This window comes from Haemorhous mexicanus, chromosome 8 (genome assembly GCF_027477595.1).
Source record: "Haemorhous mexicanus isolate bHaeMex1 chromosome 8, bHaeMex1.pri, whole genome shotgun sequence".
Classification (NCBI taxonomy): domain Eukaryota; kingdom Metazoa; phylum Chordata; class Aves; order Passeriformes; family Fringillidae; genus Haemorhous; species Haemorhous mexicanus.
Genome location: NC_082348.1, coordinates 21835816 through 21852658, shown reverse-complemented (window position 1 = coordinate 21852658; position 16843 = coordinate 21835816). Strand labels below are relative to the sequence as shown.

General features: G+C 40.9%; 1 protein-coding gene across 1 annotated transcript in view; it reads right to left on the bottom strand.

Annotated features, from left to right (window-relative positions):
* The window catches only part of MTX2 (metaxin 2), a 29822-nt gene extending 14763 nt beyond the window's left edge, over positions 1-15059 (bottom strand). Inside the window, 4 exon segments of the mRNA XM_059853172.1 lie at positions 1147-1193; positions 2175-2222; positions 14940-14999; positions 15002-15059. Coding sequence (XP_059709155.1) covers positions 1147-1193; positions 2175-2222; positions 14940-14999; positions 15002-15053 — 207 coding nt within the window. The 5' untranslated portion in view covers positions 15054-15059.
* Positions 15060-16843: the final 1784 nt, after the last annotated feature.

The following is a 16843-nucleotide window of genomic DNA, read 5'->3' as shown; positions in this document are numbered from 1 at the left end:
TTCATGAGAACCCCCAAAAATACAGTTGTTGAGGTAAAAAGGAACACTGAGACAATATAAAACCTACTACTCAAACCAATAAACACTGCCCCATTTATTAGGTGTATCAGAGGTGATTCCTCTTTCCAGCAAAGGATAAAGCTATCTTCCTCCTGTGATCGAATTTATTCTTAGAGCTATCTCCTAGAGTGCCAGACTGGAAGGAAAAAAGTTAAGAGATCCTGGAAGTAGCTACCATGATCAAGTGATCCTAACCTTTTCACCAGTAACATCAGTTACAATCTCCAAGTGTCCCATTTTTGGTAAATGAAATGTGACCTCTTTGGACAGCCCTCAAAGACTGCTTGCTGAAGCTCCTCTGAGCTAGACCACACACAAAAAGCAAGACACAGGAGAAAAGTGCAACTCCCTGCTAAGCAAAGCAGCCACAAAATTGCTTTGAAGGACAAGAACCTTGCAGACATCCGGCTCCCCACCCCTCTGACAGCCAGGCCTTTGCTACTAACGGGGAAAACGTCCCCTTGAGATTGGGGGTTACTGAACCTAACAGGTTAATGGAGATTACATGGACTTCACAGCCACAGAGGTGCTATTAAGTCAATCAGAGGTGCAAGTTTGTCAATTATATGGACTATTTCTAAAAACCACATTGGAGCTCCAGTCTGCACACATGATGAAATTGAAAAAAAACCTACCAGAGACACAGAAAGACGTAATGCTCACAGCATGAAGCAAATACACCCTGAGTCTGGGCATATTTGGGCATAGTATTAGCTACGAGAATTAAATGACTGGCAAACATCATGCAAGATGCTACAAGACAAACATGTACAGCAAGTGACAAAAGGTATTGAACCATGCAGTTCCCAGAGTGAGCAGGGAAGCAGATACTGTACACAGACCAATATAAACAGGAATATAAGGAGCAGAACTCTGCACAGGACTGTCAAAATCCTCAAATCCTTTAGGCTCTAGCACTTCAATGACAATATAAAGCAAATCAGAGGCAGGAAGTAAGTCATTCATTTTGGCAGAAATAATTCTTACAATAATCTAAATAAGCTAAATATAGTTAGGTTACTTAGATAATAATTTAAAAAATACAATTGCGCTAACATCTTTAGTTTAGAAAATATGATATTTTACCTGAACAGCAAGGGAAGATGCATTATCAGAAAGTAAAATTTGGTCCTCTGTTGAAAGAAAAAAAAAGAAGAAAAAATAAACCACACAATTACAAAAAAAACAGTGCCCCTTTAGCAACTGACCTGTAACTGTAAACGATGCTGGGTTGCATTTCTTATCCATAAAACAAGGAGCACATATATAATTATTATGCAGCTGGACTAGAAAATCTATAATATAAATATTAAAAAACAGGAAAAAAATGCCAGGAATTTTTATCCCGCAAATGCAATTGCATTTATCATATATTATCACCAACGTTCAATAAAAAACACTACCAGAAAGAAAACAAATGCCTGACTTTTATGCCAATTACTCTCCTTCTAATCAAAGTTAAATAAAATCGCATCTTCATACCTCCTCTGGCTAAAAAGTAGAAGTATTCAGAAACCTATAAAAGCAGCTTGCAGCTAATATTGCACACTGTGTCTAGGTCTGTCACACAAAAGAAAGATGACAAGTTCACTGCAATAAAAATTCCATGCTTAGAAGACTAGAGCTGCTACCTATTAGTCTTCATTACTTTGCAGTCTTCTGACAACTGTAGCAGGCTGCTGAGCCCCAAATGGGGGCCATAATGTGATCTGATGATATATGAAGAGCTGCTAAAGGGAGAGTGAACCATCCTAGCCTATACATTTTAACAGTTCCTTTTTACTGAGAGCCCACTTTACCACAAGACTTCAAAAATCTGCTGCCTCAGCTATTGGTGCAGTAAATCTGCCAACTGTGCCTGCAACCACATCATTTTACACTGGCTACAGCAGCCAATATAATGAGTCAATAATAAACCAAGGACCTTATAGGCCATGAATAGCTGGTTTATATTGGCAGATGCAAGCATAACTAAAACCTCTGACCAAACAAAAAAAACACAAAGGACTATTTTAACAGTTTCTGTGCTTCCTTGCAGTTAATTATCTTAGTGCATATTTAATGTGTTTTCTAAAAATAAGGTAATTATTAATTGCCAAAACCAGTGTACCTACCCTTCAGCTGCTGATACAATGCAGCATTTTCAGGCCAAGGCTCCGCGGCTGTGGAAAGAGAAGAAATTAATTAAGCAAGCTGAATACCAATGTGCTTATAAATGCTAACTGAACAGCAGTGTCACCCAGAGCAAGAATTTAGACTGCAAAGATGATGATGCAATATTTAGCCTGCCCTAAAAATGTCCCACTGACAAGCTCTCCTCCTGCACTTCTCTCCTGCTCACAGGGGTACATCATGGAGAAGGAAGTCCCAGAATCCAATGTTGCAAGAAGAGCTAAAATTCGAGCTACATTACAGAATGGCCTGGTAATTCTGAAGCAAGTGATGCAGCCATTTTCCCTTCACCATAAAGATATCCTTGTGCACATTCCCATCCTAATTCAGGCCACTCCCAAGAGCAACTATTTATTAAGGTACTAAATGAAGAATTCTGGAGAGAACAGAACAAGACACAGAGGAAAGAAGCACAAACCTCCAGCGTGTGAAGAACGCTTTAGGGAAATGGAAAAGCTTTCTGCCTTTTAAAGTTGTGTCCTCACAATCCTATGCAATACCCACAGAACCAGGAGCCCAGGCATGTCAGAACTGTGCCCACCAGGATGACCAGAGCTGCCCATAGCTTTAAGTAATGTACTGCTCAACCCTAAAATGAGAATGTCAATATGCATTCAAAAAACTGAATCATCAGTTCAAAACAGTTGAGCAGTTGTTAAAAAAATAAGGCAAGGAAATAAAAGACAATCACATCCTCCAGTTGAGAACCATTGCATGTAATCAATCATACCATATGAATGTAAGGGAAGGCAAAAATAATAATCAGTACCAATTTACTGTTAATGGTAGCATTAAGGTAGCAGTTCATCACATTTTTTGTATCTATTACATTCCTTGTTAATGTCTGATTAAAAATCTGTTTTTAAATATCAGTTCAAACCTTGCATTCTATCCATTTGTAACTAAAATTTATGCTCTAATCATGTAAATTATTTTTGAAAGCAATAATGTATATAAATAGCTATGCGTAGATCAAGCATAAATATGTCACTGGCTTAAGTGAGGCTTTGCATCTTTGCCTTTAGAACTCAAACCGAAAAAGTGCACAATTTTCTAACTATCATTCCTTTTGGACACTCTTGAAGTATTAACTTTTATGGGAGTCACACAGAATGTAAAGCTTAAAACACTGTACACAGTTTTGTGAAGGTCACTGCCTCTAACACTAAGGCATAGAGCCTATCAGAGTGATACTAGTATGGGCATGAGAAAGCAACTAATCACATTTAAGTGTCATGGAAAAATGTTTTATGTTTTATTGTAGCAGTTATTGGTTTTACACCCCGCCGTTAAAGTTTTGCCCTGAAGTAAAAATTCTTGAGGTGGAAGTACATTTACATCTTTAAATAAAAAGAAACTAAGTGTCTGCAGTACTACAACCTTAAGCATTTAAAATAATTTATCTAATATACATTTCTTCAAGTCCACTGAACTCTTGCAGGAGCAAATGGAAGGAGGAAAATAAGAATGTTATTACTATATTTTAGAAAAATTATCAGTTCTGGACTCTGAACTGATCCCATTCCTACTGAAACTTTTTGCCTGATCTTCTTCTGACTGAAATGTCAGATTTATAACTAATTCTTGGATTTCAGCCTAAACTGGAAGTCACCTCTTTTTTACACATGGCTGAAATATTTCTGGACCACAAAAATCAAGCAAACTTCTCCTTCTCAAACGAAAGAGCAAGGTACATTCCAAGAAATTCAGATTCTAATTCCACTCTGATTTTGGCACTCAGCTATAAGCAGCCATGGAGATGCAGAGTTGTAATACACACACACACACCAGCTTCTTGGCACACAGAATCCAAAACCCCAGTGCTGCTAAGGCATGCCATATCCATGCTATAAACTAAAATACAAGTACAAGACTGTTTGTGTATTTTTTGCCCTTTTCAGCATAAATCTTACTTCCACAATCTACTGATCACACACTTATTTTCATGAACCGTATCTGCTGACCCTAATTTTGTTAGTGATGATAAAAGTCTTTATCCCACAGTCCTAGTACACAAGAATAGACCCCCAGCTTGAGGGAAGGAAAGGACAAGGAAAGTTTAAAGCCTTACACATTAGTTGGGTACTACTATGTTTCTGATGAGTAAATGAAACAAGGACAAACAGCCAAATGAAAACCTCAGCCTTCATTATGAGCACACCTGGAACTCCAAATTTCAGCTGTTGTAAGAAAATGAATTATACACCCTGCACTTGACACCTGACAGTCTCCAGAGTGAGGTCCCAAATCTGACCATGGCTGGATGAGGTAGACAAATGCTCACAAGCCTTGAACCAAAGTCTTCAGTTCTTTGTATGCAAAGCAGATCAAAGGTAACTGATTTCATTATTTCTATACAGACTGGATATTAAAATGATCAGTTTCACATTAAGATTCACATGTAATTACCTATATCCTAGAAAATAAACAAATTCTGCAGTATGCATTCAGAATTGCATGCAGATCAAGTTCCACAATACCAAAGGTACAAATACCTGTGCAATACTCTGGAAATCAAATAATTAAATACCCATTCACTATCTATCCCATACCTTACAATTTCTACTCGTTCTCCCTCTTCCAAGATGTCTAGAATACGAAACATTTATTTCTGATGAAGCAAGAAGTTTAAATACACACTGCTACATAAGAGGCCCAGGCTCATCAGGTACAAGCTAAATTCTAGTACAAGTTGCCGTGCTGCCTTCGGTTAGTTCCACGGTGCAAACACACAGCCAAGGGACAGCAGAGCCCTGCTGGGGAAGAGAGGAGGAGGAGTCACTGAAGGCTTGTCACATGTCTCCACAAGAGGAGAAAGTGTGTAACATCTTTAATGTGCAGCAATGACTCTTGCCTTATGAATGTAGGTGAAGACATAATTTGTAGAATAATAGGCACTAATATTACACGCTGCTTCAGTTCTGTCATATTTCCAATCCATCAAGTTGATTAATGCTATAATAACTCCTCACAAACTTATCATTTGTGCACTAATGAAGTCAAATCCAGTTTATCCTTCGGCAACTATAATCTTCTGGTCTGTAGATGTTCATTTCCCTGCTAACCACGGCTACTGTGGCACTCGGTATATAAAGAGAAAATTAACAAATGTGATGTCAATTCAGCTTCAGAAGCTTTCAACACAGAATCACATTTATGTGTTAGATCCTACGCAACAGACATTTTTATCATTACTTGCTCACAGGATGAAATAGCTGCCTGGAAGCATGACTTACAGGAACAGCTTCTCTACATTTCTTAGGAATAAGGAACTACTTCATTCTTCCTTCTGCCTCCATAATCAGAGGAATTACTATTGTGTGGTTTTCAATGGGTCTGTCTCGCAGTCTTTAGTAAAAATTGTTTTCCCACCCTACCGAAACTTTTCCCATGATTAACAAATTCAAATATTTAGTCTTTCATGTGGATTGTCTGCTGTTCAGGACAATCAAATCTCATACTATTGTCTTTCCCTACTTCTCTACCACACTGCTTGTTGATTAAAACAATAATGCCAGTTATAGGAAACAGCCTATGGGAAACAATCTGTGGGATTATTCCCCCTTCTACCCCCCCCTCCATTAACACTGTCTGAAAAGGGCTTGAGTTCAAAAGTAACAGGGAAATGAGAATTAAAAGGACATGGACACAGAAAACATCACTGCATAAGCCTTGTAGTCCTGGGTGCTGAGAATTCAGCAGATACAGCACCCCAACAAATGGGGAAGTCAAACAGCAAGCAAACCTACACCAAATCTTCTTTGATTTTGTGGATGACTAAAAATGCATGAAAATTTCACTAAGCTCAATCTATTTGTTAGTCTAAGTGTTTTACTTATTAACAGTTTAGCATAGAAAATGCTAAAGATTTCAAAGTGATAACAGGGTTCTTAGTTGTGAAATTAGAAGAAAATTCTGTGAACTGGTGTGTTACACATTCCCAGCAGAGTTTTAAGTACTCTGGTTTGTAACTATTGAAACAGATTCCTAACTCCTCAGCTGTCATATCAGAGAATGACTTGGAAAAAACAGAATTTTTGCTCTTAAAAAAAAACTTCCAAAGCACAGAATGAGTCATGACAGACACATCAAATTCTTTGCCACTGAAGGTGTATTGCATTAGGTGCACTTTTCAGATTTTCACATTGTGTGACATGTTTTACTTGAGCAACATTAAGACCAGAGAGAGACATTCAAAAAACAACTTGATTTCAATGTTTCCAGATGTTTCAGACTGACATTTCAATAACAGGACTTTACCTACCCAAATACTTTTGGGACAGTAAGAGAAAAGAACACACGTATGCTGTAAGAAGACACACTCAAGAGCACTGAACCCCACTACCAGCAGGGGATCAGCAGCTCACCTGAAGCCTACATAGCTCCAACTAAAGCTCTCAAAACAGGACATACTACACTTGCACACTGGTGAACCTTAATTCAAAGGATGAGAGGCTGCACTAACACTCCCCCAGTGAAGTGTGCTCAAGAGGAAGCACCTATCACTAAGATGCTCTACAGTGCCTCAGCCCCACCAATTCCTTGGCTGGCCTGGTCAGAATCTGTTTATGAGTGCACAAAACTTGGTTTCAACTTCTACACTCTGAATTACTGGGCAACTCTTCATCCTGTGTCAGTGCTGCCAGGATGTACAGGGGAAACAAACATTTTTATCCACTTTCCCCCAGCAGCTTCATGATGATGAAAGAGATGTAATGAAATAAATGGTTTACAGTTATGCCTTTAATCCTCTTACTTAAAAACTAAGATTCTGACTGTGAAAATGAGAAGACAAAATACTTTGCATGTTAAATTGTGGAATATGCTAAACAACAATTTAGCCACTTCAGTGGTCTAGTAAGAATAGCCAGTTTCAGCAGTATGGTAGGCAGTGTGATTTGCCCTGTAGTCTGCCACAAGTTTAACTTGCTGGCAAGCTGTGACATTCTTGAATACCAGCCATAGACAAAAGCCAGAGAGCTCTAGATTCAGGCATCAAGATGTTCCCTCCTGAATGAGAAATGAAGTCATCAACACGTGAAAAGCTTTTAGGAAAATACTCAACTTGAAATTAGGCTGCTCCCAGCTCTCAGCTATGCCGCAGAATTCTGTTGGGACAAGAATATTTTTGGAAGGCAGTGCAGATAGAAATATTTTTCTGTTATAAAAGCAGCCTATGCCTAAAAGGAATCAAGGCTAATAAACAGTCAATCAAGATAATTACTGCCCCAAATCTCCTCCGAACTAAAGTTTACTATATTCTCAGTTTGTCACCACTTTATTCTATGATATCTTCTGTTCCTGTAAATGCAGTATTCAGTTGACTAACAATCCCTTCCATACAGCTCACTGTGTGCTGTTGTGTAGGCAAGGCTAGGACCTGGCCTGGGAATATGTGACCTTCTTTAACACAGTAATTTCATGAAATGTTATGAAGTTGTTATGGATCATATAAAAATAAAGACTCCTCCTCTAAAGTCACCACATTTGTATGGATCACTTTTCGTTACATTTTTCTTAAACAGTTTGATACTAAACTTACATTAAAAAAAGAGGAAAGCTAAAACATCTGCATTTACCAGTTTGGTTCACATGGCATTGAAGGCCTGCTGTTAAGAGCCAAGAGGCAAGATATCCTCTATTAAAAGCAAGGAAACAAAAATACTTGGCATTAATCTGAATCACTGTATGGCACTATTACAGCTGGAGAGATTAACTTACATATTATTCTCACACAGTTTCCTTTAGCCTCTCCCTAGGTACAGATTTGATTAAAATGTAATGAGGATTCTCAAAACTGCTTTTTCACAAGAGTAAACACTAAAAAGAAATTCAGACTTACATCTGGGCAACATCTATATCCAACAATATTATTTACAAGTCTCTAAATGTCATGAAGCAAAAATTACAACAATCAGCAGGAAAAGTTACCCTTTTTGGTTTCCATAGACTGGTGATATGGTGGGGATCTGCTGCTCAATACCAAAGAATCACAGAATATTCTGAGTTGGAAGGGACCACAATGTTCTAAATTCAGTAACCAAAAGAAAAACACATGGAAAGTTATTCTCCAGACTGCAAGATTATAAGACACTTGATGTTAAAATGCATCAAAAAAGCAGTTCATACTCTTTTAACACAAATCTGTATTTTCAAGCAACAATACATTGTTTAAAAAGAAAATACCAGGAACTGATGTGTTTCTAGTATTCAGGAAATAAGTGGAGGGGTACATTTTGACTGATACAGTGAAGCTGTAGCCACTTTAGAACCAAAGCAGTTAAATGTCTACATCTCATACATTAGGAGTGATCAATAAAGGAAGTACAAGAAAGTTGTGAATAAGCTTCCTTGAGAACTACCAGTTCAACACACCCACACTGAGTACACATCAATTTCATGTAATTGCCTGATCCTGTAAACTAACAAGGGCCAAGAAAAAACGAAAGCATCAGCAACTCCCTGGCTCTGCTGACAGAGGACCAAAACATGTTTCATAGTGCCTTGCCAATGAAAACCAACTTTCACACTAGTTAAACACTATGCATTAAATCATGTATCAAATAATTACATCATCTGCTTAAATCTGTCCCTGGCCTCCTCTGTAGAGATATTACAATTCAGATAAAACATGACTGTCCAGTAATTATTGATTGAGCAGATATTCAGTGTAAAGACTCAATCTCTGCAGCAATTCTCAAACTTGAGTTTCCTGTAGCTGTAGCACTGTGAGAGTCAGCATGAGACATTACTGCAGCAGCCATTTAACATGAGATAATCTGCTTCTTCACCCTCCAAGAAAGCTATTAATTGCATGTATTTAAGCATTAGTCCAATTCTGTTACTGTCTTTGAGCTGACTTTCAGGAGTGCACACATCTGTGGTTCAATCCTCTAGGGTGCTTAGGACCCTTGCTGCTCGGGCAGGCCACAGGAGGGAGATGCTGTCAGGAGACGAGGCCAAAAAGATCTCAACAAAATCAAGTCCATAAATAAAAGTTGTTCCTAAATCAACATCTGGATTTCTTCAGAAAAATCAGACAGTGTGCCAGCTAAATGATCTCAAAAGATTTATTTATAAAATCCTGACAAGCTGGAGTTATTTTACTTATTTCTGATATTCAGCATAAGTGCTCCATTTCAAAGAAGCTCTGTAATTCTTAAAATTAGCTTTTTATAGATCTCTAAATCGATCCCTTCCCTTTGTGCTACTTAACTCCCTTGCTCCTCTTTGGTCCTGACCCAAGAAGTCAAACTTCAAGCACAGGAGCTGTGAAGAGCAGGACAGTGGAGGTATGATATTTATTAATGCCTTATTGGACTGGAACACTTCCTAGCCATGATAACTACATTTGTAGATATGTACATTTTTAAATCAGTCATTTGAAAGCTCTCCTAGATGGGGACTGCTCTTTTCTGTGGCAGTCTGAACTCTTCCTCCCCTAAAGATGCTTGGCAGGCAGTCTGACCACCAATTCTGCAAAGTGCCCCAAGGAGTTCCCTGCTTTCTAGTCCACAGCACACATCTATCCCACCAGACAGGACCTCAGCATCCCACAGCTGCTCCAAAAGCTGCTTCCCACACGCAATTCCAGCTCACCCAGCCCTGGCCCCTCTGGCCTTTCATTACACTGTCTCATTCCCTATCCTGCCCACAGCTCTAAGCACAGCAGCACCAGTCTTGCAAAGGTGCAAGATGAGCTGAGATCTCCAGGCAGGAGAGCTCTGCAGGGTAGAAATGCAGACACTTAGCACTGGTGCAGCCAGCCAAGTGCTGCTGCCAGCAAGGGCTAAGATGCTGCTTTAGGGCTCTGAGCCTTTAAACCAGCCCACAGCAGACCGTGCCCTTTGCCACAGCACCTCTCACACTCTCCCTCACCTCTGGGAAACACTGCAGACTCCCTGCTTCAAAACCTGAAACCATTTCTCTCGTTCTCTTAATCATACCCTCACAGTCTCTGTCATTTCTTTTCCAAGGCTTTCAGCGAGAACGGTCCAGTGCATCCAGAGTTTCTCCAATATGGCATTCAAATGCCCAAAAAACCACACATGCAGTTGAGCTTTGGAAGTTCTTGCTAGGAATGCAAACATTATACTGGCTTCACTGTCATTATCCCACAGCTAGAAGGCAGAACTGTTAAAATTTCCACCTCTCAGCATTTTTACTTTCTAATTCGGTATTTACAAACTAATTTTTTTGTTGAGCTCCCATCCTCCCCAATGAGACTTGTCCTGCATTCTCTGCAGCATCATTGGAATATTTTCCTTTGATGTTTTCCATACTTCCTGAGCATTTCATGGGTTTTATTACTACATATAACTTCTTATGGTTTGTGTTAAAACATCCACGTTCATGCGATATCTATGTCAAATTCTTAATAACTAAAGACCAGAATGTAAAAGTAATAATAATAAAAATTTGAGAGCATGGTATGCACTTTCTCTCTGTCCTCGCCATAGCTTGCATGCAGCTGCAGTTTCTCACTCACTTTCAAAAGAGACAGATGAAAATGCCCAGCAGCATACAACACGTGATGCCTGTTCAACTAGAGCAAAGAACAGCAACCAAGCTCTTTCATTTATTCTTGTTTTGAATAAAAGGTAACTCACCTGGTCCAAACCTACAGGAACAGACCAGGTTAATGCCTGAGGACAGTCAGAGAACAGAGCATCCAAGGACCAGAGAGAAAAAAGGAGTGAGAAAGAGAAGAAAAATCTGATTCCTCTCCAAAGTCGTTCCCTTTATTTGCTTTTTCTTCTACGACCTCTTGAGCTGAGGCTCCAAAACAGCACTCCCATCCAAACCACTTGTGGTTTCATCAGCCAAAGAAAGTTTATTTTCAAATTCAAACTGGACAATATCAAAATAGGTGCTACATTTGGTTTACTAATTTTGTTACCGTTATTTCTAGAGCAGTCTCATTTCTGGAAGGAGAAAAGACATCGCTTTAGCAGAAAACATGTAACAATAAAATGCTGATTGGGGAAAGACTGCTTAGTCTTAATGGAGACAGAAACAATTATAGAAGCATGCTCTATTATAAACTGTAATTATGCTGCTGCTTAAAAACAAGAAATAACAATATTTCAAAATGAAATATGTACTATACTACAATAATTGTGAAAGTAATGCTTTCCCCGACCTAAAAAAATAGATTGGATAAGCAATCCACTCAAAGGATTGGTAGAAACCAAGTCATGAAACATGTCTGAGCATAAATTGGCAGGAGTGACATAAGAAACTTGCTTATTGAAACTGAACAGGAGTTAAAAGGGATTCCTTTCAGCTTGATTGCCAAATGAAAAGCATGCATGTAAAAAACTCTGTAAGATAAAATCATGTAGCCTGACAAATTTGGTATTTTCAAATAAACTTGAATTTTTCATTACAAGAACCTCTGCAGCAGGCTTAAACAATCTCTGCTGACATCAACCTATTTTAAGCAAGAATAACAATTTTTTTCACCTCACACATGGAGGAAGTGCTAACACTTACCTATGCGCATTTTGATGCACAAGATGCACACTCAATTTAAACACCGTGTCTTCATGTATGGGAACAATTTAGGTGGTCAGGTTTTGCTCCCAATGAATTTTTTCTCACTCAGATTGAAGCCTGTCTCAATACACAAAACATGCATGCCAAAGATTTATTTGTACTCTGGCATGCCACACTGCAGGCAGACTCACTATGAACATAAAATACCTTAAGGCAGAAGGGCACCTGCTTTTCACACTGCATTCATTTCCCTTAGTATTAAAACCAGCCCAAGACCCTTGGACATAACAGCAATAAACAGAAGTCATTTTCCAGAGATCAAAGGACAAACAACAATTATTACTTTCTCTCTTTTGATCACTGACCTAAAACTAATGTATTTGGGTGGGGGGAATAAAGCATATTGAGTAATTTAGTGATCAATTAAATGTATGTTCAACAATCGTTTAGAGATTATTTGAGCAGTCAGCTTCTCAAAACTACTAGAGTTAGATTAATGTTGTAGGCCACTTGAAAGCTGGCACTCCAATTCTTCTTACAGCATAAACATTCATTTCCTATCCTGTTAATATATGATTGATGCTGAGCTACTCTAAATAAATTCTCTACCATATTATTCAATTAATATTTTCTACAGTTTAGAAATGCATGATTTAAACTGTGATGCCTCTTTTTCATGAAAGCTTGCAACTCATGAAGCTATGGAAATACTTGTTTATTATTCCTTGAGACATAATATCAACCTCTTCCCATGTCTGAATGAGCAAATGGCTGACTGCCACTAATGCAAGCATGACACTCCACGCAGGTGATGCAGTCATTGCCTTGTGTTTAATCACTAACACGTTAGAGCAGCAGGCTGTGCCCAGCATGGTCAGGGTGCTCAGAGAGGATGCTGAATTACTGCAGCACTGCTGAGAACTGATGGGCACAGAACCACTGAGGCTGGAAGGCACTTCTGGGATGCCCAGGGAAAGCCACAGCAGGTTGCCCACCTCCACTCTCCTCCAGGGATGGAGACTCCACAACCGCACTGAGCAATCTGCTCCAATGTTAAATCATCCTCACACTGAAAGAAGGTTTTTTTACATTCAGATGGTGTTTTCTGTGTTTCAGTTTGTGCTGAGATGGTGATAGTGAATGCACAAGGCACACACAAAGTGAAGATACGTAATACTTAAAAAAGAAGATAGGTAATACTTAAAAAAAATCCAAATACATACACAAAAAGTTGGTGTGTAAAAGAAAGTTACGATCCTCTTCTCTACTAAAACCCTCTCCTAAGCTTTTAAAACGTTTCTAGAAAACAAATTATGCTGAGCTGATTGTCTTAAATACTTGCATGTAAGGACTCATGCATTATACTTGTTATATGTTAAGAGCAGCAGCAGTAGCTCATTGCAACTGCTATGACAAAGGGACATCTTCATGAACAGGAACCCAATGAAAAGCCAATGAAATTTCATTTTTAGGAACATGGAAAAAATTCTCAATCATTCACAACCACAGATATGGGATAAGATGCTATTTAAAACAAGTGTCATTGTTAAGCAGTATTCTTTCCTTGTAGATACACCATTTTTCTTCCTCACAAATACTTCTAAATATGGGGGATACCTACTTAGTACCAGAATTATACTCCCTATGTCTATGTCAACATCTCAGGAAATCCAGCTGTGTGGTGGGCATTGGCCAAGATCCTGGTTAACCTTCTTTAAATTTGAAAATTCTTTCATATGAACAAATTGAGCAATGTTGCCATTATTTACTTTCAATCTGGACCTGGTGCCTAATACAGACAAGCTACAAAGGTCATGACCCACTGGCAAAGGTATCTTTTATTTTTAAGGCAGATCACTGCCTTTGAAACTGTGAAACAACACCTTCTTGAATAACAGAGCAATGAGATGCCTACATACAGTATAGTCTTGAGTTTGTATTTGTAATTCTGGAAAAAAAAAAGTATTAGCAAGCTGTCACTCTAGAATATTCATAAAGGTTACAGAGCAGACAGGAGAATCAAGATTCAGTCATGTACGCCATTATCCTTGTATTTTACAGTATAAATAAAATATACTAAAGACATCATAAAGGCAAGTAAATACCTTATTCTCCACATCCCAAGGATCCAGGGCTCTGGCCCTCAAGAGAAGCACAGCTTGTGCTAACATCTGAGTATTAGCAAGTGCCAACTCAAGAGGCCAGCACAACTTTCGAGCTTGTCTATGGGTACCTCTGCAGACCTAGACTGAAGACCCACCACCTTCACAGGACCTACAAGTCAGGGTACACTGATAATAGAGATTCTTATGTGGAGGCCTCTACCAAGTGGCAGAAGACCCAGCTCCTGAGACAAAACTCCAACATCCTCCTCAACAGATCTGTATTAATCAACATGCTGCTCCCTTGCAGTATTTATTGTCTGGGAGTTTGAATAGCAACAAAAATTCCAAAACAGGGAATAAGAAGAAAGGAGAAACTGACCAAGGCACTTATTTTAAGCATGCAACACACTGACTGGGTTTTGAACTTCCTAACCAGGCATTATCCAAGGTTCATGTTTTGGTTTTTTCCTTGAGAGCATATTATTATAATCTTTTGCTAAATAGCTCCACAGTGACACACACTTCTTTCTGTTCTATCTCAAGGTCACGTCCGGCGCAGACGGCGCAGCTGCAGCGGCTCCCGGGAGCACTGACAGGTAGCAAAGGTCCCGTCCCACGCTGCAGCCTCCCCGCGCAGGGGACACGGGGGACACCGGGGACACAGCGAGCACCGCGGGGCACGGGCAGGCCACGGCGCCGCACCGAGCTCTCCCACGCGCTGAGCGCGGCTGAACGCCAGCTGCCACAACTATAAACGTGACGCGGTTTGCTGGACCACTGAAGAAAATGAATCCGTTTCAAAGTAGTTCTTAAATGAAAGTAACGATGCGCCCCGGCGCAGGCGGGCTTAGGGAGCCCACAGAGGGGACCTGGCGGCCGCGCACGGCTGTGCTCGCAGAGGAGCCCTGCGGAGGGACCTGGCCCCGTCCTCCGGGGCCGGGCTCCGTAGGGCACCGCGGCCGCCCCCCGCCTGCCGCAGTCCGCTCCCCGCGGCGCCATCCCGAGGCGTCACGCCGGGCTCCGGCCCTGCGGCCGCCCTCACCCCGCGGTTCGGAGCGCGGCGCCCGGCACGGCCCCGGCGTCCCGCCCGCCCCCGTCCCTCACCGGCCAGCTGAGTCACGAAGGCCTCGGCCACCAGCGACATGTCGCGGAGGGCGGGCGGGCCGAGGGCACGCACAGGAACTGGGCGCCGCGCCGCCGGCGGGGCAACGACTGCATCCGGGGCCGGGGCGGGGCCCGCGGCTCCCCCGCCCGCGGGGCGCAGCGCAGCGCCGGCCGGGCGTGGGCGCGGAGCGGGGCCGGCGGGAGCGCCAGGGGATGCTCCTGGGGGAATCTGCGAGCAGCCCGGCCTGAGAGCGACAGTCACTCCCCTCTGTTATCCCAGCCCGAGGGCAAACCCCCGGGAGCTCCCGGCGGGGTACTGCCTGTTCAGCCTCTGCCCCCTTCGCTTGGACATGGGGACACAAGGGAACGGAACTCCCAAATGCTTCCCGAAGCGTCTCGGGGACAGTAGGTTAGAAATAAAGGGTATAGCTCCCTTTTCTTCATCCCAGGTTGGGCGTCTTAATTCTAGAAGACAAACTCTGCTTTTTGGAACGTAGCCCTTGCCTTTAAGCAACCATAAATTATTTGGTCTTAATTCTATAATATAAAGACTACTTAAGTGTTAGAAAATGCTATAAAATTATATACTTGGTATGTTGATTGCAGAGAAGATAAAGGATATGTGAATTACTTGTTTCATTATCTTGCAGTCCCTCTTGATCCTCATTCCTTTAGCCACACTGTAATAAGAATTAGAATATCTCATTTTATCAGGTATGACTTACTCTACTGTGGAGGACAGACAGCACAACATTTCAATCTTGTAAAATCTTAAATAGTTTATGTACAAAGGACATGGGATATAAACATGTATTAATGTTTGTAAAGTATGTGAAACTCCCCTGGTGACACTTAATATTGAATTATTCTTCACATGATATTGAAAATATTCTTCACATGATAGAGGAAGCATGCTATTAGAGCAGCAGCAAAATCAGAAGAGCCAGTAGATACATTGGAACAATGAACTGAGGACTTAAATCAGTGAAGTTTAAGAGAACAGATTCTTTTTAAATGCTGCTGAAAGCTCCGTTTCTAATTACAGCTGTAAGTTGAATAGCATTGAAATCACAGAAACTCTGAGCAGTCTTGAGAAGCTGAGTGGCTTTGCATTAAGTGATTGCAAGAGTCTAAATTAGGCTGGTTTGTGCTGTTTCAGTCCTTTCATCGTCAGCAGTTCTTAGAAGGCTAAAAACACAAGCCATGGGGCAAAAGGCCAAGCTTGAACTAGGGATGAGCTAGGCCAAATCCATAAATTAGAAGCCAAATAAAAAATAATGTTTCTTTGAAGAGCTCAGTTTGATACAAAGATGTCATCTGTAGAAATGGAGGCAGATGATGCAAAATAAATCAGGGTACAAAAATCAGGAAGTAATTTAGCAAGTATGAACAAATAAATATCAACAGAAATCTGGTGCCAAATCCAAACAATTAGCCAAAACAGGAGGAAAATTGAGTGGTGCTCAGGCCATGCCTCCAACAAGTGGCAGAAGAACACAGACGCTCCGGCTTCTGTCTCTGGCACTGGAGATTGGGGCAGTAGTTTTGTTTCTGCCTTCCCAGTCCTCCTCCCTGCTCCCACTGAAAAAACTCTTTTAGCAGAGCACCTTGTAGGAAATCCTCCAGGGAGATTGCTCCCATCTCTTGTCCAGGGAGATCTCCAGGGACAAGAGATGGGAGCAATGAAACTGGCTGCATCCCCACCTTCATCTTTATTCAGTATGCCTCTATGCCTCTCTCCTCCAGCTTTTCAGGGAAGTGCATCAGTCTCATGAGCCTGGCTTCCTGCAGGATCTGCATGTGAGTTGTTTCTTCAGATGGCCTCACCATTAACAAACTTCCTTCTGGTGATTCTTGCTCCATGCCATGGAAAGCTCCCTAGCTTCCATGGGTTTCAAAGGCTT